Source organism: Stegostoma tigrinum, chromosome 30 (assembly GCF_030684315.1).
Source record: "Stegostoma tigrinum isolate sSteTig4 chromosome 30, sSteTig4.hap1, whole genome shotgun sequence".
Classification (NCBI taxonomy): Eukaryota; Metazoa; Chordata; class Chondrichthyes; order Orectolobiformes; family Stegostomatidae; genus Stegostoma; species Stegostoma tigrinum.
The window spans coordinates 18708676-18736470 of record NC_081383.1 but is presented as its reverse complement, the minus strand read 5'-3'; the positions used below and the strand labels follow the sequence as shown (position 1 = coordinate 18736470).

The 27795-nt window shown below is 37.4% G+C and overlaps 1 protein-coding gene across 6 annotated transcripts in view; it reads right to left on the bottom strand.

Moving 5' to 3' along the window:
• Positions 1 to 291: 291 nt before the first annotated feature.
• The window catches only part of LOC125465753 (casein kinase I), an 89709-nt gene continuing 62205 nt past the window's right edge, over positions 292 to 27795 (bottom strand). For 3 of the 6 annotated variants that reach the window (XM_048559534.2, XM_048559533.2, XM_048559535.2), the window contains 8 exons: positions 27447 to 27681; positions 27021 to 27106; positions 23234 to 23318; positions 20498 to 20646; positions 15647 to 15727; positions 10256 to 10360; positions 5975 to 6081; positions 292 to 3481 (listed from right to left, as the gene is read on the bottom strand). In XM_048559534.2, the coding sequence (XP_048415491.1) occupies positions 3427 to 3481; positions 5975 to 6081; positions 10256 to 10360; positions 15647 to 15727; positions 20498 to 20646; positions 23234 to 23318; positions 27021 to 27106; positions 27447 to 27681 (903 nt within the window). In that variant the 3' untranslated portion in view covers positions 292 to 3426. The remainder of the gene's footprint in view (positions 3482 to 5974; positions 6082 to 10255; positions 10361 to 15646; positions 15728 to 20497; positions 20647 to 23233; positions 23319 to 27020; positions 27107 to 27446; positions 27682 to 27795) is intronic. The other 3 variants (XM_048559536.2, XM_048559537.2, XM_048559538.2) reach the window with 3 other exon arrangements.

The window sequence follows — 27795 nt, the reverse complement described above, 5'->3', positions numbered from 1 at the left end:
GAAAGGCTGGTTTCCAAGATCAGGACAAAATAGGAAAGAAGACATGGATTCATTCATTTAACGTCTTAGTCAACTCTGATAGTTGAATGGCATAATCTGAGAGGAATGGTAAGAAATATGTATATGTCTGTATGACAACTGTAAAGAAATACGTCTGGTAGCACTGTACTGGATAGTACCATGTAAATGGTAGCCAATTACTGCAAACATTTAATCTTAAGTTTTTGTAACATTTAACAAGGTTTAGCTAACAGTAAAGGGATTTACATCTAAAATCGAAACAAAACAAAATTTTAAATTGCTTGTATTCCCTTTATTTGGTTCTTTTCACTTATTACAGTCACCAAAATTAATGACAGCATACGGAAGTTGCTCACGTGCTTGTTGTGGATAGAGACCATTTTATGTTGTGTTAAATTTTGGGCAAAATACAGAATGCACAGTTCAATCTTCAGTTTTTATACTATTCTGAGCATTATGGTTCATCACAAAAATCTGAAACTAAACATTAATATGCTTTTAAGCTTTCACAATAATACCAATCATGATTACTGCATTCCAGACAATAAAAAAGACCCATCCTGGCAGAAAAGGCAGCAAATGAATGTTGCAAAACATGGCTCGGCATGCTTGGGGTATCACTGCACTACCTTGTCATTTTTTGTGACTCCTCTTTCTATCCATTCAAGTGGAAATGGAGATGATTCACAGTCAGTCAAACTCTTGGTCATTTCTGGCAGCTTAATCTGCCCACATAAATTTTTGCAAGTCTATATACAACAATAAGTATTAATTAAGTATTAAAATAGGGTTAGACTGTCAACAGCCCACCAAACTTTAGGTTTATATTTTTAAAGATACATTCTGTTCATCACTTGACTCCATAATTTTACTGTTCATAGGAAATTAAACATTGATTGCGCTGATTTAAGATCACCGGTATGAAAGTGCACGTTTCAGGCAACTCCAAAATCAATTCTGCCTTCTCTCAGGACAGGTCTATAGTATCTAACAGTAGATTAATTTATTTGGGGGTAGAATTTAATAAAAATACATCTGTGCAATACTAGCCTCAACTTAAAATAATCTTTGGGCAGTCTTACATCTGCATTCTCCATTTTCAGAGAATAATAACAGCCCACAGGATGGATGTGAACACAAAATTTAACATTATTTCAAAAAATGTAGAAGTGTAATTCTCACCTAAAATCATCTTATATTTTAACATTTGGAAGGGACCAGACACAACTGAAATTAGATTTCAGGAGTGCTTTAACCATATTAGCCAAACCAACTCTTCAAATACTCAATGATACTTTGGGAAGAAAAAAAGCAAAAAAGATTACTTCAGTTTAATCTCCAAACAAAAACCATTTAGACTGTATTTTTTCCTTTAATATATTACTACTTTCACCATGGCGACCAGTAACAGCTCCCCTTTTGTTCCTGTGTTGCCCTCCTTACATCTCATTAGCAAATGGACACTATCCGCAAAAAGCATTCAAAAACATTAACCAACTAAAAATTCAATGTTACACAAAGAAACTGTTGCACATGGTTGTGGATGAGTGTTTCTCTGCACCAGAAATGGACCTCTTGTTAAGTACTGCACCAACAGAAACTGCTCCTGTAAAGATTACTCACAGTAAGGGACTTAACCTAAAAAGCTTAGCTATGTGCAGGACACCAATGATTCACTCTAGGTTGAAGTTTACAATCCAAGTTTCTTCTGTACCTAGAATTAACAAGAATCTATTGAGATGGTTAATCAGTCAATAGCCCAGTCTTGTTAGGGGTCCATTTTAAGTACCCTAATTTCCTGAGAAAAACCTGCAGCCTTAAAACAAAAAGGGAAATACAGCTGGTTCTAAAATGGTGTAACATTTTAAATGAAATGTCTTTCAAAAGTAAAAACAATGGATTTTTGAAATAAAATTGTGCATAAAATCTTTGTAGTTTGAACACACCAAAAATATGGCTACACGATCATCATAGAACACATTGAAAGCAATGGGTAAAGCTGGTAATCAGTAAACTTCTGAAATGAAGATCTGCTACAAATTAATTTCCATCCCAATTAAGACTAACAGCTGTGGCTTCCAATCTAGAAATTGAGGTACTTTGTCACAGCCTGTGACTAACTATCCAAAATCATTGAAATCTCAAGAATGTTCCTTGCTGCCCGATAGGCTTGCATAAATCATTGCTAATTTTCCCCTCTTCATTGTTCTTGCTTACAATTAAAGTTGAGACTTTTCAGCAGTCTTTTACCAACTTCTTATTTAAGTTGAACTAAGTCAAGAATTTTATTTAGAAGTCTTCCAAAGTACTTTTCTGTAAGCTTGATTAACACCAAATGTTTTGGAACATTAAATCCTCTTTTAGCTTACCTGGTTCTTCAATTGAGTATTGCTGACAAAACTTGTGTGCTGATCTATTATGACTATGACAGGAACCTTCAACCGTACCAAACCCTTACCCTATTAACTGGGTTGCTTTGCCTAGACCCTATATAAAAGGTGCCTCCACAAAGACACATCAGCGTATTGTGTATCTGAAATGCCTGTTATCACATGATTCAGCTGCTAAATTTCGATGATGCCCATCTCCAGTTCACACACAGCCCTAATGACATCTGAATCTTAAAAGCTCAAACTAGATCTGAATTTGAACAAGATTTCTTTTTCTGTGAACTATCAGATATTGATTCTACCCAGTTTAATAATGTAACTGCTTCATTTACATTTTGCAAACATTATTACATTTAAAAACATGCTACGTTTCCTACTGTTTTTGTATTCCCTTAAAAAGGTACACTTAGAAACAGTTTTTGCACAATCAGATCCAAAAGCTCTTACATACTGTTATCGAAAGTGCAATTAAAGATAAGGAAAGCCTACAAGGGTATTTCCTTATCCCAACAGTACCCAACAAAAGTGACTACACCACGCATTCAGATTGATCAAAACAAAAGGAAAAGAAAGAGAAAAGTTCTCATGACTTTCAATTACATAACACTGGAGATGAATGAAGCACGTCGAGTTGAGTTTCAAATTAAATCGACATCATACAAAAATCTTGAAGTAATTCCTGCTATTTCCATTCTGGAATTTTTAAAAACTTGAACTCAACACTGCTTTGATCCCACTGAGCACGCTAATCCTATTTAATGCAAATTTTGGAGACGATGCTTTCATGGATGCCCACAGAAAAAGGAAGAAAAAATTTTGCACGGTGCATTTGCCAAGTCCACCAGTAAGAACTTCACAGCAGAAAAGAGTACCAATGTCAGAAGCCCAAAATTCTGGGCAGAAAAGTCACGATCTTAGACAACAGCAGATGTCTGCCACAAAAGTGATGGATTTCTGAACTTAGTATGACCGGAAAGTTGCAGAACACATTTAAATCTCTCAGCAGTTTCCAGAGTCACTTATGTCGCTGAATGGTTTTCCTCTTCCGCCTCTTGAAGAAACAACAGCACCTTTTTTTGTTAAAAAAAAACAGAATTATTTCAAATCTGAAGAAAGGTCACCTCTGATATTACTAAAGGCTTCAGTTAAAACAAAAATGTTCTTGTTGGTATCAGCCAGAATTTGGTCATGATTAAAATTGGCAAAAGACATCAGATTTTCTCCTTTCTACTGACAAAAATGACAAGTGACATTGTTAGGTAATGACCAAACGGAAAGAAAGTTAATATAATGGGTATTTGATTGAAGGAGATTATTTCTGATCAAAGATATTATGTGCAAATGTATTTATGAAAAATAAATTCACTTCCACAGGAACTGAAGAATGCAGCTTTATGCTTATGAAAAGTGTTTTTATTTAATGTATTAGCATTTCTAAGTGTTAATATCAAATATCGTAACAATTTGCTGTTAGAAACTGTGTAACCCTAGCACCTTTAGCAGAATACCTTCTAAGTCTTTACAGACTCTTAACTTTGCTTAGACTGCACTGATGTTTAAGCAGGTTTTATGTTACTTGCGCTTTTCAACTACCAAGCTAAAACTATTGCGTTTTATTTTGCATTGGATCAATACAACAACCTGAAGGAGAACTTTGTCCCATGAATCTCATCTCAGAGGCTCAAATACAGTACAGATGTTAACTCACATACATCAATAATAAAAACTCTCATGCCAACACATTAATTGACAATATATCTAGGTGTAGAAGTTTAGAAAATTCAGCATATACCCAATAACAAATTTGTATTTTGAATTCATACTTTTATTTTCCATGGCATACCTCTACCAGAGTCGACATGCTAACCAATCAGCCCTCTCCTCTCATGGAACAAATGTTACTTTCTGCTTAGAGATAATGGGAACTGCAGATGCTGGAGAATTCCAAGATAATAAAATGTGAGGCTGGATGAACACAGCAGGCCAAGCAGCATCTCAGGAGCACAAAAGCTGACGTTTCGGGCCTAGACCCTTGGTGGCTCTTGCAAATTGCCCTGATGAGTGCAACATGAAAAGCTATGACAAACTGCGTATATTTGAAGAACGTGTAAGGGAGTCAATTATGGTCGGGTCCAGTCTGGGCTACTCACTATACTTTCACCAACATGCCAAACATTTCCCTCTAATTTCAATGCGTTTTGTCAAATTAGACTAAATTCTAAATACTGACTTCTGGTACTTTTATTTAGGTACTGAATGGCAGCTTGCAATGTTGCTCTAGTTTTTTGCCTATTGTTACAGTGAAGTACCTATTTTCACTTAACGTTGTCTTTAAACTGAACAGCTGAAATTAAAATTTTAATACATGGGGTGAGTACGGCGATGAATTCACATCCAACTACACACTGACTGTTTCAAAGCATGGAATCAAAAAGCTTAACTATTGAGGTGGTCAGCAATTTCCATAGACCAGAAAGGGAAGGATTACAGGGGAAAAAGTGATCCTTGATCACACTGTGAAGAGCCACAATTAAACAATAATTTGGTACATAACTAACTCTTGTAAATTTACAGTTTTAAAAATAGTTCATATGGGAAAGGAGAAATATCTTGAAGTGATGGTCTCAGCTTGGAGTCTCTCCCTACAGATGCTGCCTGACCTGCTGAGTTTCTCCAGCAGAGATAGTAGGAACTGCAGATGCTGGAAAATCTGAAATAACAAGGTGTACAGCTGGATGAACATAGCAGGCCAAGCAGCATCTTAGGAGCAGGAGAACTGATGTTTTGGGACTAGACCCTTCTTCAGAAGAAGGGCCTAGGCCCGAAACGTCAGCTCTCCTGCTCCTCTGATGTTGCTTGGCCTGCTGTGTTCATCCAGCTGTCAACCTTGTTATCCAAGTTTCTCTAGCAGTTTAAAAAAATTCAGATCTGTATTTATTTGCTTCTAATTAACTTCAACACCAAGACATGGAGCCATTCTGAATCCCTATGTCTGCAGGTGAAGTGCTATGATGGTCAAAATTGTTTGCTTGTATAGTCAAAATGTCGCAGATAAACCAAATACTTTAACGTAACAAAAGGGAGCAGAAGGAAAATGGTCTGAATGCCATGTGTTAATAACTCAACCCATTTAGAAACTACTCCTTGGACATTATTTAACTTGCAAAGTGCAGAACTGAAGGACTACTTTGCAGAACATCATATCACTATGTCCCTGTGTATACCAACAGGAACAGAATATTAACAACTGCTACTGACAGTCTTTATAGAACTGAATAAACAAAGTCAGCTTTTAGCATGAATTTGCAGCTTTCAAAACACTTATTTGCAGCATTTTCAAAATTGATTTAGTCCATTTTTAGCATGAAATGTAATCAAGTTTAAGTTATTGAGCATCAAGCTTCAGAATCATGTGTTTGGGCTTGGATACATACAACATATCTTATGATGTAAGCAAGAGGTATCACTTACTGGCCCTTTAAGATATACACAGTTATTAAAGATTCTTATTTAATATTCTTATATAAAAGCAATTCATAATGGAGATTAGGAAAAGGTCATACTTGGTATCATCTGCCACTTCAATTTCTGCTGGGGCTGTAATGGGCGCATTGGAGTGTCCTGCCGTGGGGTCATCTGTGTTAAGTTCACCATTTGTTGAGCTCACCACCTTAAAGAAAAACAAAATAATTTTATGAAATGTGTACTTTTCTGCTACTTGCTTGTCACATATGATATACTGACCTTTTAAAGAATCAAGGAAGAAGCTTCCAGACACAAACTAAATCACAAAGTCACACTTGTATTTCCATCCAAGAGGTAGAACAAAAAAATTAAAAACTATATAGTTCCAATCAAAGTTCCTATTGACAAAATAACAATCAAGAAATAAAATGGAAATGAAAATGCTGCAGAAATATTCAATATTAGTCAACTTCATATTCATCTTGAATAGATGCCTGTTAACTATGATACAATCTGTTTATTCATAGTAGTTCTACATGAAAGAAAAAATTTTATTAATAATCCTGTACTTCATGTTAGAAAGAAAGTGTCCTGGTGATGTGTTAGACTGTGCATTAGAGTTCTAATATATATTGTAATGTCCATTAAAAATTGTAGACATGAACTACTGAATTCCTGATCTCAACTGTTGCTGTAGGCTTCACTTAGTGGAAATTGGAAAATCTTTAAGCGATGGAGGGAGTTCTCCGCATGACAAACAGATTTGAGTTGGTCGCCTTAGATGAGACCCGAAATGGTCATAATGTCAAGAATATGGAGAGAGTTTGAAGAACAAAAAAAGGGTCCCTGGTTCAATTTCAGGTTTCAGCAGAGTAAGCAAAAAGTCAAGAGTTTCAAAAGATGATAACCTTAGATTCTAGTGTACAAATGAAGCGAGTACTGCATTACTGGTAGGTTTACTCTCATTATATAAAGTATTGCTCTAGCTGAAGAAAAGCAGATAATTTCTGTAATAAGCTAACCGCCAACCTCTTTTCAACCAGCACTCCCAGAAAGCAAATGAACTGAATATATGCCCACCAAGAAGCTGCTTTGTCAATGATTAATTTTATTTGCTGGTAAGAAGATTTGCTGCGTGAAATTCTTTCACAATACTTTCACACCTTTTAGCATATGATTACATAATCAAATTGGCAGAGCGAGACCATTCCTTGCCTAGGAAATACCACTGAAGGATAGGGAGAGGCCAAGAAAGAATTAGCTTAGCCTATTGCTCATTTTCAAGTACCTGAACTCTTATAGCAAAGATTAAAATCCAAACAGCATCCCAGAGTAAGAAGGGAAAAAAAATTACAATTTTCAATAACAGATTAAAATAATGATATTTGTGGTACAATTGGCATTTCATGAAAATCAGGCAGATTCACGTGCATTACTGATGATTAACTTTGTTGACTGGTTCATTTGATGGAAGTCAGAAGGGTTGACCAACCACTAGACTCTTTCCATCATCTCCAAATAATCTGACAATTTCCCAACATAGGCAGATCTTAAGTTAGAAGGAACTTTGACAGCACTGGCAACCTGTACTGCAGTACCTAGGTAAAACTCCAGCTTGGTTGACTTTTTCCAACCTACACTCATGTACTCTTTGTTTAGCTCAGGTAGTTACATCTCTACACGCAGCACTGATGAGATTCACATTTGCATGCAGAAATGTTTAAGCAAATTTCTCAATTGTTACTTCAAAACTCAAACATAAATGGCGTTTTGTGCTAACAAAGCACTAAGTGAAATGTAAAAGAGCTAAAACAATTAAGAAACAGGTATCCGACTGCAGCAGGGAATCTAAAGCTATTTTAGCCATTCACACATACGAACTCAAGTATCCAAGTGGTTTCTCATGCCAACTTTAACGCAAGAATTTCTTCTCTATGTGAGATAGGATACCTTTATGGTGCCAGAGGAATTCAGTCATTAAATTTCAGCTACTTTGAATGCAAGAGAGCAATGTGAGCAGAAGTACTTGCGCTGCCTGATAAAATAGAAGGGAATTATTCATTTACTTTATCAGAACAATTTAAAAAAAACACTTGCAAAGAAACACTTAAGCACTTGTGTAAACAACAAATTCTAAACAGATATGAAGTTTGCTGACCGAGTCTGGGGAATAGTAAGTGGAAGCCCAACTTTAGTCCGCTATTGCAGTCTTCCTCAAAATCATTTCCAGTTGAAGATAATTTTCATTAATTTTAATTTTGAAGAGGGGAGTATGAAATTAATGCGCAAAAAATTGCCTTGGTGCTGGTTTTCTCCCAGTGTATTATGATAATGTAACCTGCATTGTCGTTCGGTGGTTAAATACAGACTTTCCTCAAATACAGACTGCTGCAATAAATCATTCTTGGCTTACTCAACAAACAGAAGGATAATATCTGCAACACAGAAGCAAGTTGGATCATTGCGGAAAGTCATTATGGACAACTGCCTTACACATCTTGAAATGGCTGGCCTTAAGAGTGTCAAACTGATGCTCTTGCCTCATAATACCATGGCCAAGTTTCAGGCAATGGATTGGACTCGATTAGGAAACAAATCCAACTGATGACAGCCAACCGTTTGAGTTTGCAATATCATTGACAAGAAGTACGAGTACAACCAACCTGTTTCAGAGGCCATGATCGTGAAGGAGGAAGCATGGTCGATTGCGACAAAAGGCTCAATTGTCAGTTGCTTCCACCATGCTGAGTTCATTCAGGCTAATGTGACTGCACAAGACACAAACAGCAGCAGCAGACTGAGGTTTACCAACGTGATGACAAGATTCTCTTTACTCTCTTATAGCAGGCCAGCATGGCAATTAAGGGACAACTATGGAAACTTTTGCGAAGGTGGGCAACACTATGCTACACAACAGAATTGTCAAATCAGACATATGTATATGTTGCTCATTCTTCAATAGAGGAAGGCAATGACCCTGAAGGATCTGATGAAAACATTCCAACTCGTCAGCCTGTTTCCCTAGCTGTAGCTACAAAGACCATGGATATATGCTAGGATTTCACACTGCATTATGCTCGACAGCATTGACAACATAGCACTCTGTATCACATTTGTCCAAAGATGGTGCACCAAGTAGAAAAAAATGATTACTGGTCTTTTCCAGAACTCCCAAAATGGCTGGATACCTCAACAGATGCTGTGCGTCATCATTACAGAAGTCAAACGTTCCAAACCTACTTGAAAACTGAAAGGTGAACGTAAGGGGAGAATTTAAAATGATCACCAGAGAAATGGCTCTGGGAAAACTAATGCCTAATGGTCAATAAGTTCCCAGGTTCAGAAGACCTGCATCCCAGAATCTTAAAAGAAAAATGGTTGCAGAGCGATTTAATCTAGATGTGGGGAAGTTTTACTCAGCTATACCGGATGTTGGTGACACCATACCTGCAGTACTGTGCACAGGTGTGGTCTCTTTTTTTGAAAAAAAAAACACGTGCTTTTGAAGCAAATGAATGAAGTCTCACTTGACTCCTTCCTGGGATGAAAATATTCCTTTAAAGAACTTTTGAACTTTGTTAGCCTTTCGATTTCAAAAGAACGAGCTGTGATCTTAAATAAAACACAAGTTACTGAACAAAACCAAAATCTTACAACATGGATATCTCTGACCAGTTATTAGCACCTATCTTGCTCTGATCTGATTTTCCAATTTTGTATGCTCTGGCATTTCAAGAGTTCATTAAATATTTGAACGATATGAGGGCCCCCTCCTCCCAACCGATCTAGTCTATCTTCATAGCTGAAATGATCCAGCCCAAGCAACATTCTGGTGAATCCCCATGGCACCCTCTTGTGCAATCACATCCTTCCTCTCATACAATCATACCCTGTCCATAATGTGGTAACACTGTACTCCCAGCTTTGATCTAACTACCTTTTTAGTCGATATCATTTAATGTGTCTCAATGTTTGCTCATTCAGCCTATTACAATTATAGATCTCATCAAGTTACACAGATTGCTGGATCATTAATCACTTGTCTTATATCCAAAATATGAATAGATTCTGAAGTATGGAATATTTATTCTCCCCCCATTTCATGAATGTTTTAGAAGTCCGTGTGCCAGAAATAGCTTTGCAATGCCAGAGTTGGTGCTAAGTTGTGTAATCAATACTAAATCACATTCAGTAAAACTGTCTATCATAAAGAAACTGCAACGTGAGCATCGCTTGAAATCCAGTTACGCTGCGGACTTGACTGTAGAACTCAAACATTATGTACAGTAGTAAGTAAATTAGTTTGCAAGGACTGAACATCAGTTTTGCAAGCAACATGGTAAACGCCAATCAGAATGTAAAACCAATGCAGAGAATACCTGTATGGAACCTCTGAGCCTGTCTGATGTCAGATGTGTTCCCAAATGTTGTGTACTGGGCTGACAGCTGGAACGAGGTTCCCAAGCTCCACTGCAATCTGCCAACTGCCAATGTTAAAGGAGGAAAAACAGGGAGAAAAATAATAAAAGGAAACAAAAAAAAAGGGAAAATCATGCTAATGCAAGCAGTTATAGCAATTATGTAAAAAAGGAAAAATTAGTAAATTTGCCAAATTGAAAGTGCAGCGTGCATTAGCAAAAACAAGTGATAGGTGAAGATAACGATAACAAATGAGGCAACATCAGCAAGCAAACAGAAAAGAACAATGGTCAAAAATGCAACAGCAATTCTAGCAGACAAGAAAAAAAAGCTAATTTCCATAAAAGCAACCAGGCTATAATCCTTTTTACTTCAGAATCATTAGATTTGAAAAAAACTTCAGTTTCCATGGTATAACAATCCATGCAACTTGAAGTCAGTGTCCAAGCTGGTCTTCATCCTGACTTGGTAATATTTTGATACAACCTCATTAAAGAAGAAAAGTCCTAGAAATCCATGCCTTCAGTATGTACATGAAGTACATACACCAAATAGCCTTTAAGCAACTTAAGGCAGCAGCTGACTACCACCTCCTTAAGGGTAACTAGGGATTGGCAAAAAATGCCAACCAGTTCTATCCACATCTCATGAATGAGAAACAAAAGAATAAATGCTGAATTTACTTGGTTATGGAGCAGATCTTGAATCAGAAAATAAGTGACCGAAGTGGGTAATTTTTAAAATATTTTGAATGGAAAGGGTTCAGATAATTCCTCATTTGCAACTAAGTTTTTGTAAGTTTAATTTCCTTTGCCGATATAATAATAATAATTCAGTGCAGATTTGATAAAAACATGAATCTGACAATTATACTCACTTCTGCTCTGAATCAGGATATATGCTGAACATAATTAAAATTACTTACAGGTTTAAAAATGAAATTAATAAGCTACTTCTTTATGTGAACTACAGCTTCTTCGCCTCTTCCACTCTTGGAGACGATACAAAATGGATCCTAATAGTCAAATGGAATATTTTTAAAGTGTGGTAGTTCTTTTTTACTTTGAACTTGTATAATGTCTAGTATTTCTTTAGTGCCATCTCTGTAAATCATATTTCTCATTACAAGACTCTTCTTGCTTGCAGTTCCGGATGTAAATTCACAACAAGAAGGTGACAACTTAGCATCCATTTAATAAACATCTTGATTGAAGATCCATGGCCAGTTATTGCTTCAAAGTGACAGAATCAAGTTGAACTTGGTGACCTTAGATTTCAAATTTCCCTTTGAGACTTCTGCCACAATGAGGAAACAAATTCAAATGTTTCATGCATGAACATGTAAAAAGTAAAGTTTAAATGCTTCATAAGCATTTAAAATCACTGCTTAAGCTACAGTTGTGCACAATATTTCATTATCACATATGGCAGATTTTCAATCATACATTCAGTAGTCTGGCCCACAGTTACATTATTAGCTTGAAAAATAGAATGTTATAAACAACTGAAGTATAATCAACACTTTGCCAATCTTGAAGCACAATCTCCTTAAACTAATTACAAACTACAAGAGTGCTAAAATTGAGCAGAGTCAAAATCCACGCATGATGGGTTCATTTCACCAGACCTATCGTCAGTTGTGGAACTTTCTCAGCCTGTGAAAAAAAGTTAGCATCCACGAAGTTGACTTCACAGTATTCCAACTCAGGAATAAATTGTTCTGACGTACACACTGAGAAGAAGCATATTTACCTTGAAGCAGGTGCCACTAAAATGTTATATATGGCACTTTTTGTATTAGTTAATATTTATATTGGAAATTAAGTTCCAAATGAGTGGCATTTTGGTACTGTTAATACGTGGCATATCCAGTCATAACATTCATGAAAATGTAAATTTGCAGTAGAAAAATCAACAAGGTAAAAGTAGAGAGTTCCTCCTGGATTTTTTTTTTAAATTTCACTGATTTGTTCCCTCTGTTAATACTCGAAATTAGTTACAAACAAAACAGAAAACCTCAAATACAAAAGCCATACAGGAAGTAGTTGTAGTGTAGTGGCAATGTCACTGGCCTAGTAATCCACAGATTCAAGCTCATATTATAGAGGTGGCTTTTGTGATGCAGTAGTGGTGTTTTCAGGGCTCTTGTAGTAGTGTCCCTATGTTTGCATCAGGAGGCCTGAGTTCAAGTCATACCTGCTCCAGAGGTGGGGAATAACATCTCTGAACAAACTGTATAGAAAATATATACAGTGATAAACTTTTCCTTCCATGAGGCAGGTCCCTTACTGGATGAGACAGATCATAAACAAGGAAGGAGAACAAGGGGAGGCATTATACTCCATGACACCTTGTTACCATTGTTCTTTATGTTATATCTCTTTGCAGCGCAAGTCTTCCTCAAGCTTATCATACAAATAACATATGGGAATATAATCTTGAGTTTCAAAGGAATTCCTTAAAAGTGGAGAGAGAGAGAGATACTCCATTGCTGTGCATTAAGCATCTGACATGTATATTAGATTCAATTATGGTTTGTGTATTGCCTACCTTCAGTCATAATATTACAAATAATTACTTCATTCATAAAACAAACAGGTATAAAAGCACCAAGAAAGCAATGGGTGGCAAACTGCCAGTGCGTAAAAACAGAAATCTTGCAGTACTTGCAAAGAGATGGCTTAACTCATCATACCTGTGCAGGCTGAACAAGCAGCAATCTAGCCTACTTCCCAGTATTTGCTTTATAGCTCTGCAAATCACAGTACCAACCAGGCACCTTTTGAATGAGTTGAGGGTTTCTGCCTCCATGCCTCTCTGGTAGTGAATTCCAGATGCTTATTAGCACTGGATGACAAAGAATTTCATTTCCTCCCTAATCTTTCTACCAATCATTTGATTTTATGGCCCCTCGTCACAACTAACTACACCCTTCCCATCCACTAGGCCATGCTCAATTTGGTATCTCTCAATCAAGTTTCCTCTTAGCCTACCCAATCATTCCTCATTAGATACATTTTTCCAATCCTGGAAACGTCCTTAATTTCTTTTGCAACCTCCCCAGTGCCATTTCATCCTTTCTGTAATGAGGTGGACTAGAAACGCACACAGTACTCAAAAACTTGGCACAACTGACTTATTTACAACTTCAGCATAATCACTCTGCTCTTATAACCTATGCCTTGGTCAACGAGTGAAAAAATTCCAATAGCTCTCTTAACTACCTTTTGACCAGTTCTGCTGCCTTCAGGGGTCTGCATACTTCACTCCAATGTTTGTCACTTCCTCCACACCTCTCCTCTCCGTATTCTCCCATTGTGTATTCCTTTGCCTTGTTTGACACTCCCAAAATGCTTCACACCTCACTGGTGATTAATTTATCATTTTTCTGTCTGTCTATTGATACCATCCTGCAGTTTACAGCTACATACCATGCAACCTTGATGTAATCAGAAAACTTCTTTGTTCAGGGTAGAGCACTTCTATCCAAATCATTTATGTAACAGAAGCAGGGTCCCAGGTCTAAACCCTTCAGAACTCCACCAGAAACAGCCTTCAGTTGCCAACATCCATCAAGTACTCTTTGTTTCTTGTCACTGAGCCAATTTGGCAGTTTTTGTTTTCTTAAAAAAAATCCACCAGTGAGACTTATTCAAAAGCTTTACTAAAACCCACGTAAATCGTATCAACTGCAATATCTTCATGAAACCTACTTGCTGTTCAAGAAATTTGACTACGTTGTTGAGACATGAGCTTTCTTTAAATCGATGCTATCCTTTATTAACCCATTCCTTTCCAAGTGACTAATCTTTATTAATCTAAGCCTTGGTGTCTCAATTGCCCAAATAATAATTTGCCCATTAGTGAGGTTAGGCTTACTAGCCTGCTAAATTGTGGATATATTCCTCACTCCCTTTCCAAGACAGTGTTCTCATTTTATCAAACCTCTTCAAAATAAAGCAGGTTACAACCATAATACAACCACCCTAAATCAAGAGACGATACTTTGTCACTGCCATGCACAATGCCTAAGAAATACAACACGAATATGAAAGTCACTCCACAAAATAACCTTGTTCAGAAAATAAAATTTGATAAATCACACAGCAGTGATGTATTCCTCAAACTGATGGGGTAAGAATGAGATAAGGTGTACAGCAGTGGTAAACAAATGAACTTTTGTAATTTCAAGAGCACACGTTACATCATCATTAGAAACACAAGCAGTTTATCAAAGTGATGACATAAATGTTTGTAGGTTTCAGGGTGCATGGGAACATTAGAAATAAGAGTAGGCCATTTGAGCTGTCATTCTTCAAGCCTATGATCATGGCCTGAAAACCAGTTGGCATCTACAACGATTCAGTATAGATTCTGAAACAGCAATTACTTTGAGAAGACGACCTAACACTACTTCTATGATAGGTTAAATTTGGCAATCCCATGAACTATTACATTGCAATCGACATCTGAATGTGAGTTTGCTCGCTGAGCTGGAAGGTTAGTTTTCAGACGTTTCATCACCATTCTAGGTAACATCAGTGAGCCTCCGACGAAGTGCTGGTGTTATGTTCCGCTTTCTATTTATCTTTTTAGGTTTCCTTGGGTTGGTGATGTCAGTTCCTGTTCTTTTTCCTCCGAGGATGATAGATTGGCTCCAAATCAACGTGTTTGTTGATAGCGTTCCGGTTGGAATGCCAGGATTCTAGGAATTCTCATGCATGTCTCTGTTTGGCTTGTTCTAGGATGGATGTGTTGTCCCAATCAAAGTGGTGTCCTTCCTCATCTGTAAGTAAGGATACGAGTAATAGTGGGTCATGTTGTTTTGTGGCTAGTTGATGTTCATGACCCACTAATCACTAGTATCCTTCCATACAGATGAGGAAGGACACCACTTTGATCTAAGCCCTTCCTCCTACACTATAACAATTGAGCAACATTCATGTCCATTCTTTTCTATTACAACCAATGAAACATCCAATTGTGGCATGACATCATGATGGGATTGAACACTTCATCTGATTAATTATGGATCTTGCAGCACAGCTGTGATTTTATTCTCTTCCACTACCATTTCTTGGTGTACTGTTATGAAGTCAGTGTAGGAATCTAACTTAGAACTTCAAGACTCGGAAATATTTTACACTATAGCATTGTACATGTTGCATGCAGCTTCAAACTGGTAAAACTAGTCGCTGCTGCAAATAGCAAGCACATTACACATTTTAATGTAAAACACTATAAAAACTTCATATATTAGCAAAATGTTACCAGATTATACTACATTTAGTAAGATCACTTGATGGAAGTAACTAATTATGGTTATAATCAAAACATTACAAAATTATTACCTGTTTGGTTTGTTGTGGTGCTTTATCTCGGTTCGGTGGTGAGAGTGGTATGTCAGCATGGATTGAACCAATAGGAGTCGGCTGAAATTAATGAAATACAGGACACATTACAAATGCCTCCTTTTTAGTCCCTCCCTTGCCGAAGTTAGCAACCAGAATTTTCTGGCATCCGTTCAGATGGTGGTTTGTCATGTAGGCTAGTAAGTGTTGACGTACTAATTAGGATGTGTCTTTAAAGCTAGCAATTTTTTTCCCAATGAATGTCAAAAAAATTCATACTTTACAGTTGCGGTCACGAGATAGAAAGCAGAAGAGACAACACTGGGCAGGTTTCTTATAACTTACGTTATGATCACACTTGATGGCAATACTGTGAAGGCATATTCCATAGTGAGAACTGGCCTTGATAGACTAGTTTCATTTTACATAATTTTTCAAAAATTCATCTACTTCACCCTTAAATACTTTGTGATCCAGTGTTCACAAATCTCTGGGTTGAAGAATTTCAAACATTCACTACTCTCATGAAGGAGGCATTCTTTCCCATCTCCGTTTAAACGAGTACCTCCTATTCTGTACCTACGTTCTGTAGTTTGAGATTCTACCACTATGAAACATCTTCAACTACCCTGTTAAACCTCCTCAGAATCCTGACACTTCAATCAGATCACTCCTCATTCTTCTAAACTCTAACAAATAAAAGGCTGAACTTCATTAGCTCGTCTTGGTAAGTCAATCCTTCCACCTCAGAATCTCTTCTGAGCTGCCAACAATGCCGGTATATCCTTTCTTAAATATGGGGAACAAAAAAGGTACATGACTCCAGATTCAATCTCACCAATTCTCTCTACAGTTGCAACAAGACTCCCATATTTTTAAACTTCAATCCCTAGCAATTAAGGCTAAATTTACACTTGCCTCCTTAATCATTTACTGTGCTTGCACGATTATTATGTTTCATTCACGACACTACCCAGATCCCTCTAGGCTGCACATTTTAAAGAAAAGCTTTATCTATACCTACACATATCCTTATGTCTCATCACAATATGTTCTCCCACTTCAAAAAAAATTACTTGCTGTGCTTACATGCCTAGATTAAGAACACAGTGCTGCACTTTTCTGGAGACTCAAAATGTAAATAAGAGTTTGAATTTTGATTCAACACCACACTTTCCTACAGTAAACTCCATCTACCAAGTTTTGCCCATTCATTTAAGGCATCAGCAAGGAGATAGTTATGTCCTCATGACAACATACCTTCCCACCTATTTTTCTATCAACAACAAATATGGATGCATTACACTCAGAAGCAAAATTTTCAAATGTGATTTTCCTTTCACAAAACCATGTTGACTGCTTGATTGTGTTCAGCTTTTTTAAATATCCTATTTCTTCCTTAACAACAGACCCTAACATTTTCCTAATGAATGACATGAAGCTAACTGGTCTACACACTGTGGCTTTCCCTCTCTCACCATTCTTAAACAGGGTGTCACATTAGTGGTTTTCTAATGCACTGGAACCCTCCCAGGATCGAGCGTGTATATTTTGACCTATGTCTCCATTTTCACTGGAACCACTTCCCTTAAACGCTCAGCTGTCGGTCAAATCCCGGTGACTTGTCTGCCTTCAGTCTACATAGTGTGCCAAATACATTGCTCCTTGTGGTAACGGTTATCATAAGATCTTTTCTCCCATTAGCAGTATATAAGTAAACATCCCAAAGATAACCAATATGTCCTTTATCGTGAATACCCATTCAAAATATCAGTACAAATTGTCATTTTTCTGTTCCCCAAAATTAATTCCCAAGTTGCATCCTCCAAGGTTCCCATACTTATTTTAGCTATTCTCTTCCCATACACGTGGAAACTGTCACTGTTTATCCCTCTTGGTACTTTCCTTTTATAATCATTTTCCTGTTGTATTACCTCTTTAGATAGCTGCTGATGGAAGGGCTGTAATTTACATACATTTAGTACAGATATCCATGAACTGTACATCAAAAAGCCAAAAAATCCCTAAAACTCAAAAAGGTTATGCAGACCTATAGACACATTAAGTTTGGGCACCTCGGGAGGGTGGGGGGGGGGGGGGGGGGGGGAAGAGGAGAAACAAACTTCATTTAGCTCAAAGCAATGTTTTCTTTCCCCAAAGTGTGGAACAGATGCAAACAGACCCAAATGGACAATGGTGAATCCAAAAATCAAAGGTAATTTTTATCCAAAAGCCCATTGGTCCCAAGGATTTTGGAAAAACAGATTCCTGACTTCTATTTATTTATATTTGAAATTTGGATTTTTGAATTTGAAAAAGTGGCATATGGACTGTGTGTTTTTGAAGAGGTGCAATGATTGATTTTGAAGTATTTCTGTAGCTATTGAGCTCTCTTTTTAAAGAAAAGTCAGTTTTGAAGGCAACAGAATTTGTTTAAACTGGGAGAGCTCACGAAGAATAGTGAGCATTGTAGTGCATTAAACTTCCAGAAAGAAAATGCTAGCTTTTTTTTCCGGGGGGGGGGGGGTTGCTGCTTATGGAGAACACCAATAGCTCAGAAAATAGCTTTTTACTTTCTGTTGGGGTCAATTCTGCAAAGCTCTTAGCTAGAGCCAAATAAGTAAAAAAGTGGCACCACAGAAAGGTAGAGGATAATTTAGGATTGTTAACAACAATTTACCTCGGTGTAAGGAGTTCAGTTTAAAAAGTTCCAGATGAGAAAAAGTGTGTTTGGTTAAAATCCAGAAGGAGTTATGTGAAGCTAAGAAAGTCTAAAGTTCAATGACATGGTAAATCAAGGAAGAGATTATCAGATTCTGAAATATGAAAATTGAAGCCACTATTAAGTCAAATCTTATAAGCATTGGGAAAAATGAATTGTCCCTGGTGTTTGAGTACTCTAAAATGAGACACTGCGCTATTAATGAAACTGTATTTTGACTATGTGTTTTGAAATCTTTAGTTGCTGGCTTTATATATATAGCTTGGTTTATTCCATTTTATCTTCACTTATTTTGCGTAACAAACTTCTGTTTTATTGTTAAAACAGAATCTGCAGCATTTTGTCTTCATTTTTCAGTGAAGATCCATGACATTACAGCCAAATAAAAAACTTCCATGTATCAATACCGATCAGACTCTGGGAACTAACTCGCCCAATATCATCATCAGCTGGGATTGTAACAAATGCAATGGTCTAAGCCATTAACTGATGAATGCTCTGGTTAGGTCACACTGCATTTGAACTCCATCTCCAAAGCAAAACGGAAGTAATCAAATCCTAGAAACATTACCGGAAAGAGCAACAAAGTTTAACCTAGAATCAGAGAAATTGGCTTCAGGAAAGGTTTAAGAAAAACACGTACTCAAGCATTTGGGGTTGTACAAGAGTGAACCGTGGGGCAGAAAGAAAACTAAATAGAATAGAAAGGATTCATCTTTTGAACGATTTCAAATTACAGCATGATTGAAAAAACTGAAGTATCATAGGTAGAGAATGGCAAGCTAAAGCTGGGGGTGGTTTAACAACTTTGCAAAGTATCTACAGGACAGCTACCAGAATGATTCCAAGGGCCTCAGCTCAGACAGCTCAAGGTCTATTTAATTGAGGGGTCTTGGTTGACGTACTTTAGAACCTCACAGATAAAGCTGGTCTGATGTAAGGAAAAGGAAATGGTAGCCTCCCTGTGCACTGATTCGTTCAGCATAATGATGGAAGAACAGGAAAACTTAAATTTAGGTCATTAACAGCAGGAATGGATAGATTATTGGGCAGTTCTTTTGCCAAAGAGTAGTGGACCTTGAGAATACACTGGTAGGTGGTGCAGTAGGTATGGGTTCCTTGTACCTCAACAGGGAGCTGCATTTTTCACAGCTTGATTACTGACTGAATTATGTTGCAAAGTGTTTTTTACATGTAATATTATGAACCTTTTAGATCTGTTTGGCCATCATGTGCAGACTGCAACTTCCTGTAATGGCTGAAATGCAACACTTCTACTATTTGTGACCATCAAATAGCACTGTAAAAATCTTACCTTCTGGAACCCATAGGCAGTAGACTTGGTTTTCACTTTAACCTGCATAGAACCTGCTAAACCCGGCTGTAAGTTACAAAGTGAATGTTTGATGCAAGTTAAGTTAATGAAGTTTATCACCTTTCCAGGTCAGAACTTACCCTGAAATATGAGTTGTGTACTGTGACAGATCATCCATGATCTTGTTGAATGTTAGGGAAGGCTCAAAGTCAAATGGCCTACTCCTGCTTATGTAAAACTGCTGTCATTTAAGTGGTGGTATGGGAAATGCTCAGTCCAAAAAATTCCTAATCTTGTCAACTCTTGCTAGCATACATTCTTTATGCACATTGGAAGTGTTCCCAAGAGCAGCCAAAGTAATAATTCTTCATTTATAAGATTACATGCAAACGTGAGATATTTCAATTACAAAAGGGCATCACATGAACTTAACTTCAATGTAATGCTAGGAACAATTATTTGTGAGATAATGATCAAAAATGAGAATTCATGGGTGACATTCCTGTCAGCTTAAAAGGTAAATTATCATGGATTTACCTTTATTCAGCTAAAAAACATAAGCCATTATACTTAAGAATCTGTTGTTTTGCACATCTCAGATGCTTCCAACCAACCGGGTGACCCACAATTGCAGCAAAAGTTAAAATCAGAAACAGACTGAAATTGAGATTCTAAAAAGTAAAGAGTGATCAGAATGACTTCCTTTAGCAACTATACCATCTTAGATTGTTCTATCTTCTTGCAGATTTCAGGGTTGAGTCCAAGTGAACTTGATTAATTTTAAAATACTTATCAAAACTTATAATATACTTACTAGTGGTTTTCCAACCCAGTCATATTCATAATCAAACACAAATCCATTTCTATCAAACAAATCAGTGAAGAGTTTTCTTAGATATTCATAGTCTGGTTTTTCAAAAAAATCAAGTCTTCGTACATAGCGGAGGTATGTTGCCATTTCTTCTACAAAAGAAATTTAAATTTAGATTGAATGTAACACCTCATTATGTCCATTAACAATTCTAATGAGAATCTAGGGTGAAGTCTAATCATATCATCTTAATTGAATTTATCTCAGCTGTTTACTATTGAGGCTCTGTCCATCTATTTCATTATTTAAATTGTGAAACAGATATATATGCAATACTGGAACCTTTAGAGTGCATGTTCTGATCCAGATTACATGACTAATTCATCTGAAAATCAAGTGCAACTCATTTATTTATGTTCACATTCTTAAAAGTCATTTTTCATCTGTCTTAAGTGACATTTTAAAGTATATCATTCAAACTCACCTAGAAATGAAACTACATTTGCCCTTAAAAGTATACATTTTGAGAGTCCAAGCCCCATTCCAGAGGCTGAATACTTAAACCAAGCTGTCACTTGGACAAATATGAACGGATGTGAGCTAACATGAATTTACAAAAGGAAGCGACATCAAATAATCTAGCTGAATTTTCTCAGCGTGTCATGAATGTGCTACATTTCATAATGAACATCCATATGGACTTCCGGAGGGCACCAAATTATGTTTCACATCAGGTACTTTGAGTGCACATGGTGTTAGAAACATCTCATGATATAGGTTGGGAATTGCTTACAAGACAGAAGGCAAGGCATACAGAATAATGAGTATGCACTCATTAAGAACGTAATTAGTGGTGCTCCCTCAGATCTGGACCAGAGCCTCAAATTTCCACAACTGATCAAGGAATAGCTATGTATACAGTTTTCCAATGACATTTTGGTGGCAAAGTTTTTGGATCGCTAAAATAGTAAAGCGCAAACAAAACTAGTGATCAAAGACAATGCTGGTAAACTGAGGTAATCCATTTTGGACCCAAGAAATATAGGTTAGAGTGCTTCCTAAATCATACATGACCAGGAACTGTGGACACGAGGGGGATTTAGGAGGCAAATACACAATGAAAGAGTTAGGTTATTGAGGAGCAATGCACAAAGCAATTCTCCCTGCTATACCCCCATCCAAAACAGCTGTAGAGACTCAGTCAATTATATGTCCAAATTAAGATGAAGAGATGCCTATCTCAACCCAAAATCCCTGAAGAATCTAGAGTAAATTCAATTACAGGGAGGCCAGAAAAAAAAGTCACCCCTCTAAGCAGAATGGATAGATCTGTGCCAAATTACAGCCTGGCTCTCACAATTGGGAATATAGGCTGGGAATAGGCAAATTCACCCCTCTAGATCATCTCAATGCCACTTGCCCACTCTAATGATTTTAAGGAATATGGGTCTTTAGAGACAGTCAATACTGTCATGAACCTGCTCAATGATTGAGCTTCTGTAGTCCTCTGGGATACAATTGTCCAAATGTTCACTAGTCTGAAGGAATTAATCCTCATCAGTTTTAAATGGCTTGCACCAATGAAATTGGTCTTTCTTGGTTCTGGACACACGAACCAGAGGAACATGTCACACTGCCACACTAAAGAATCTTCCAAGTTTCAATTAGATCAGCTCTCATTCTCTGAAAGCCTGGAGAGTAGATGGGAAGAGTCTGTGACTGGTGGAACAGTGAGCAGTTGGAATGTGGCTGGAAGTGGAAGCTGTCATGGGGTTTTTGTAGGGTTCATGTTTGTTGCTAGATTGGGAAAGAGGCTATGAAAATCAGAGGAGGTCCAGGGGCACATGGGAAGAGGAAGCTGTAATAGGGAGTTTTCAGTGAGGAGGCAGGGCAAAGGAGCAGAGTAGAAAGGATGATTGGGGTTGGGTGGGGTGGTCAGAAGTAAATTTGGCAAAAAAGTAGTTTGCTGAAGGCAATAAAGGTGTCAGAATATGGCTGCAGAAGTGGAGAAATTCCCAGGAACTGCGGTATGGTGGGGGCCGTGAAGTAAGAGGAGGAGCAGCCTTCCAGAGGGATGACAAGGAGAGAAGCTAGAAAGAATTCCAGGATTTTGGCCCAGTGACAGTGTAGGAAAAATGACGTAGTTCCAAGCAGAACAATGAGTGGAATCAAGGGAACATTTCAGTTGGTAGCACTCCCAAATACCTACCTACTTGTCCTTCTAGACGGTAGGCTGTAGAGGTAATGGATTTGGAAAGTATTGCCAATATGGATCCAAGACAAGTAAAATGGAGTTGAAACATAGCCATGATCTAACTGAACAGGTGCACAGGATCAAGGGGTTAAATAACCTAACATGTTCTTATGACACTCGAGATTACACACTATCACAACAGCTGGCTTTTGAATGAGCTATTACACTAAATAATCATCTGCTCAGTGCAGTGTTCAGGTGGTTGTTAAAAGCGCATTGACACTACCTGAAGAACACAAAATATCTCCAGATGTCCCGAGAAATATTCCTCTCTCAACTAAAACATAAATTAGCTGATCTTAATCATCAGGGCATTTGTTAATTTGACTATATACAAAATAGCTAGTGCATTTCCTCTATGGCAACAGTGACAGCACATCATAACAGTTCAGTGAAATGTTTCAGAGATAATAAGGTGATATTTCATGAAAGTCTTTCATTCCTTGTTGAGGTTACAGTATGTTCTAAGAAAGAAGGATTCAAACCTGGGAAATTGTCACATAAGACTTCAATTGGGGTAGCTCGTTTGGTGTCACCTATCTTCTGATACCTCTCCTTCAAAGTGTCAGCCTGTAACAGACAGAAGTCAAATCAATCATAGGTTTAGATGTTACACAGGTCTTAAGCTTAAAAAAAAAACAACAATCTGCAAATATTTTACAAGATTTTTGTGATATATTAATATAACTTCTGACTGACTAACTTGTGCCATCTGAACGGTAATAAGTGTGAAGACAAAGCGAAATCTACAGAAGATTCAATACACAGTGGATAGATATATTGATGGGTAATTTTGAAGTGTAACATTTTTAGCAGCCATTTCATCTCCAAAACTGGAAATTAATTACAGCAATGTCAGCAAACAGAAACTTGCATAAAGTTCTTCAGGTTTGTTTAATGTGATCACAACCGTTTGAAGTAAATGCATTTACACCCACAGTCAAACAAATATTGTGAACAAGTACCACTTCCTCAATATAAAACAATGAATAGCAGCTGTTTGCCGTGCACATTTAACACCATAGGTTCAGATCTGAATATTGGTTATTGGGGCACTCAGTTAGTTATAGGTCAACAGCAAGTCTTATTCACGTACAGTATTTGAGAATGAATATGCACAATAAATTAAACTCATTTTACCCGAATGTCACTAATGTGAGATAACTATGAATCAAGTAAGTGCATCATATACGTTGAATTTTGAAAAAGTCAAAAGCAAACTAAGTGGGAATTATATAGTAAATGGTAAGATCCAGAGGGACCTAGGAGTACAAGTACATAGCTCGTTGAAAGCGACATCACAAGAGGACTGTGTGGTGAAGGAGGCATTTAGCACGCTGGCCTTCATCAGTTGAGGCATTGAGTAAGAGTTGGGTCGGTATGTTAAAGTAGCATAGGTCGTTGGTGAGGCTGCACTTGGAGTATTGTGTACAGGTTTGGTCAACGTGTTACAGGAAAGACATAGTTAAACTGGAAGTTGTGCCAAGATTTATGAGCATGTTGCCAGGACTAGTAGATCTGGGTTATGGGGAGGGGTTGGCCAGGATAGGACTTTATTCCTTGGAATGTAAGAGAATGAGGGGTGACACTATTGAAGTGTATAAAGGTCAAGAGGAGCATAGATAAGATGAATGCAAAATAGTCATCTTCCCAGGGAGGAGGAATAGAAAACTATAGCACACAGGTTTAAGGTGAGAGCGCAAAGATTTAAGAAGGACCTGAGGAGCAATTTCACGCAGAGAGTGGTGCGTATGTGGAATGGGCTGCCAAAGAAAGTGGCTGAGGCAGGTACAAAAGCAACATTTAAAAAAAAAATTTGGATAGGTACATGGATGGGAAAGTTTTGGAAGGAAACAGATCAAATGTGGGCAATTGGAACTAGTTGGCTGGGCACCACAGACCAGTTTGGGCCAAAGAGCTTACCTCCATGCTGTATTACTCTATGACTCTATAGAACATAGAGCAATACAGCGCAGAACAGGCCCTTCGGCCCTCCATGTTGCACCGACCTGTGAACTAATCTAAGCCCACCCCCTACACCAACCCATCATCATCCACATATTACAATAGTTATTAGAAGCTTGTATCCAATTGAATGGCGTTTATGATACTTTATTTTGTTGCTGACATTTCTAAAAGAACTGAAGAATACTAAAGTAATTCAGAGTAAAAAGGAAATTAAGGAATAATGAAAATCATTTCAAGATAACATGAAAAGGAATTTAACGAACTACATAACAGGAAGTGTATCAACAACACCTTGAAAATTGAACTAAATGAGTTAAGAAGGGTGGAGATGGCAGGGCATACTTTAAATTTACGATTAGGGGCATTCAAACCAATTACCTCACCTTTCTAGCAGGCAAAAAGTAGATTTCTGAAAAATAACAACTTGCCAATGCCACTGACCTGACTGGCTTTACCTTTAATCCCAAAAGGCTAATTATACATCCTGTACTTCTGCAAAGGCACATTGCAGTCTAACTTTGGTGATGGAAGGGAATTAGGTACTTCCCCCAGTAACAATGAGGATCCAAGAATGTCCAAGTTACGATTGGATACAATTCGGAAACAATGGTGCTCTGATGATATTGTTAGTCTTCACTTTTCCTGTAATAGTGATTGCAGAGCTGGACCACTGTTTGGTGAATTACTACACTGCTTCCTGTAGCCATTATAGACCTGTGGTGAAGGGGGTGGACATTATATGAAGGTCAGATGCCAAGCAAATAGGCTGCTTTTGTGCTCCTAAGATGCTGCTTGGCCTGTGTTCATCCAGCTCCAGGCTTTGTTATATCAGATTCTCCAGCATCTGCAGTTCCCATTATCTCTGCTTTTTCCTAAATTTTGGTTCAGCTGCACATATCCAGGCAAGAGTACAGAGCATATAGATATTGAATTTAATTAGTAACTGTGTTGTAATACCTATGTGGGACAGAGGCATGAAACTTTAAGCAAAACATGTTAAAAGAACGCGAGTATGATATCAGTCCATACTCTCTTACACAGCTAAAAATTAACTGACCCAACGTTTGACAATGGCCAAATTTGAAACTAATCATTTTGATTTTCATTTCTGTTCAGTGGCCTGTTCAGAGTCCTACTGAAAGAAAAAATAGGGTGAGCAACCTGCATACGCTGAATCACGTAATCACAGCTCTAAATGCAAATCGGATTAAAAGAATTTGGACTCAATTCCTCATTTTCAATTTTTCAACATAAGTCTTCTTGAAACAACCCAAATATGTGCAGAGATGGTAGGAATTGCCGATGCTGGAGAATCTGAGATAACACAGTGTGAAGCTGAATGAACCTAACAGGCCAAGCAGCATCAAAGGAGCAGGAAAGTTGACATTTTGGGTCGAGACCCTTCTCCTTGCTGTATTCATCTAGCTTCACAAATGTGTGCAGAGATGGCTTAAAAAGTTGCCAAAATCTACATGAGTCTTCGTTTTACAATAAGAACGGCTATATTTAATTCTGGGTCTCAAAGTTCAAACTGATGCTCTAAATCACATTTTAAAAAAATCTGGGAGGAACAGTTCTCAAAATAAAGCTGTGATATTAAGAGTAGCTGATGGTAAATAGAGTCTCACACTTAGAATTCTACATTTCAAGTCTAGATTGCTGGCTAATACTAAAATGAAAAAAGAAAATACAAAGTAATCCAATCCAATGTTCTACTTAGTGAGCAATTCAAGAACGGTACTTAGAGTCAGAGCCAAACAGATGTAAAACAGATCCTTCGGTCCAACTCGTCCATGCCAACCAAGTTTACTTGATCATTTTAACTATACTAGTGTAGTGCATGGGGAGCCAAAAGGGAATAAAAAAAAATTAGAAACACAGGAAGTCCTGCCACCAACCCAAGGGAAATGGTCTTGCACATGCACAAAGACCGGAGACTAATAATGCCTCTGTGCAGGCACAGCAAGAGCTCCCCTCATGTCTTGGCACAAATAACCCATTTCTAAATGGCAGAATTTAACAAAAAACCATAATAATATTTAGAACTAACACAGTAATATTTAGTTTCTTTTCCATGGATATGAAGGCAAAGTTGCTACTTTGTTGAGTTTAAGCTGTTCAATTTCTTTAGCAATGCAATGCTGCTGAATGATTAAAATGACAAATGCTTGAAAAAGATATAAAAGAGAAATTGATTGCATAAATAACTTAAATGCAACGTTTTCACAGTCCTTATTAATGGGGTATACACTGACTACTTACTTACATGGTTGGATTAAATTGTCAGACTAGAATTTCACTCACCTTCAGACCTTGCCACGGTAAACTACCACGCAGGAAGTACATAAACATGTGTCCTAATGCTTCAAGGTCATCCCTTCGACTTTGTTCTATAAAAGAAAAAATATTTAAGTAAGCAAATTCACCTTGGCAAAGTTAACAAAGTTGGCAAATTCTTTAACTAGTAAAATCCAGCCATTTGTTTCAATGATGTTGCATTTTTCAGGAAGCTTCACATAATTACTGGAGTAAAGATGCCAGTAATTTGATTTTTGACACCACTCTGTATAACATATGGACGCAAGAACAGGAGCAGAGGAGGCTGTTAAACCCTTGTCGAACTGCTCCATTCAATTTCAATCTAATGAAAGCTTTCACTGCTCAGCAGGTTGAGAGGAACTGTGTCAAAAATCACTATTTCCTTTTCAAGTTATACAAGTAAGAAATTACCTTTGCCTAGATGTGTATTTATGCTCATATAGCGTGCTGTCCCAGTTAAGCTCTTGTGCTCTCGGTATGGGATGTGCTTTTTGGTCTCTGGATCTATGTATTCTTTGGCAAGGCCAAAGTCTATGATATGAATGGTATGTTGTCGTTTGCTCCCTGGTCGGCCTACTAAGAAATTCTCTGGTTTAACATCTCTGTATATCAAACTTTTGCTGTGTACAAATTCCATTCGTGTAATCTGAAAAGATAAGGTGACAACTTAGATTAGGCAGTCACTTCAATTACTGCAGTGTTAAGTCAAAATTGCAGAGCAAAATCAAAAAAAAAAACTTAGTTCATCATTGCAGTAAAC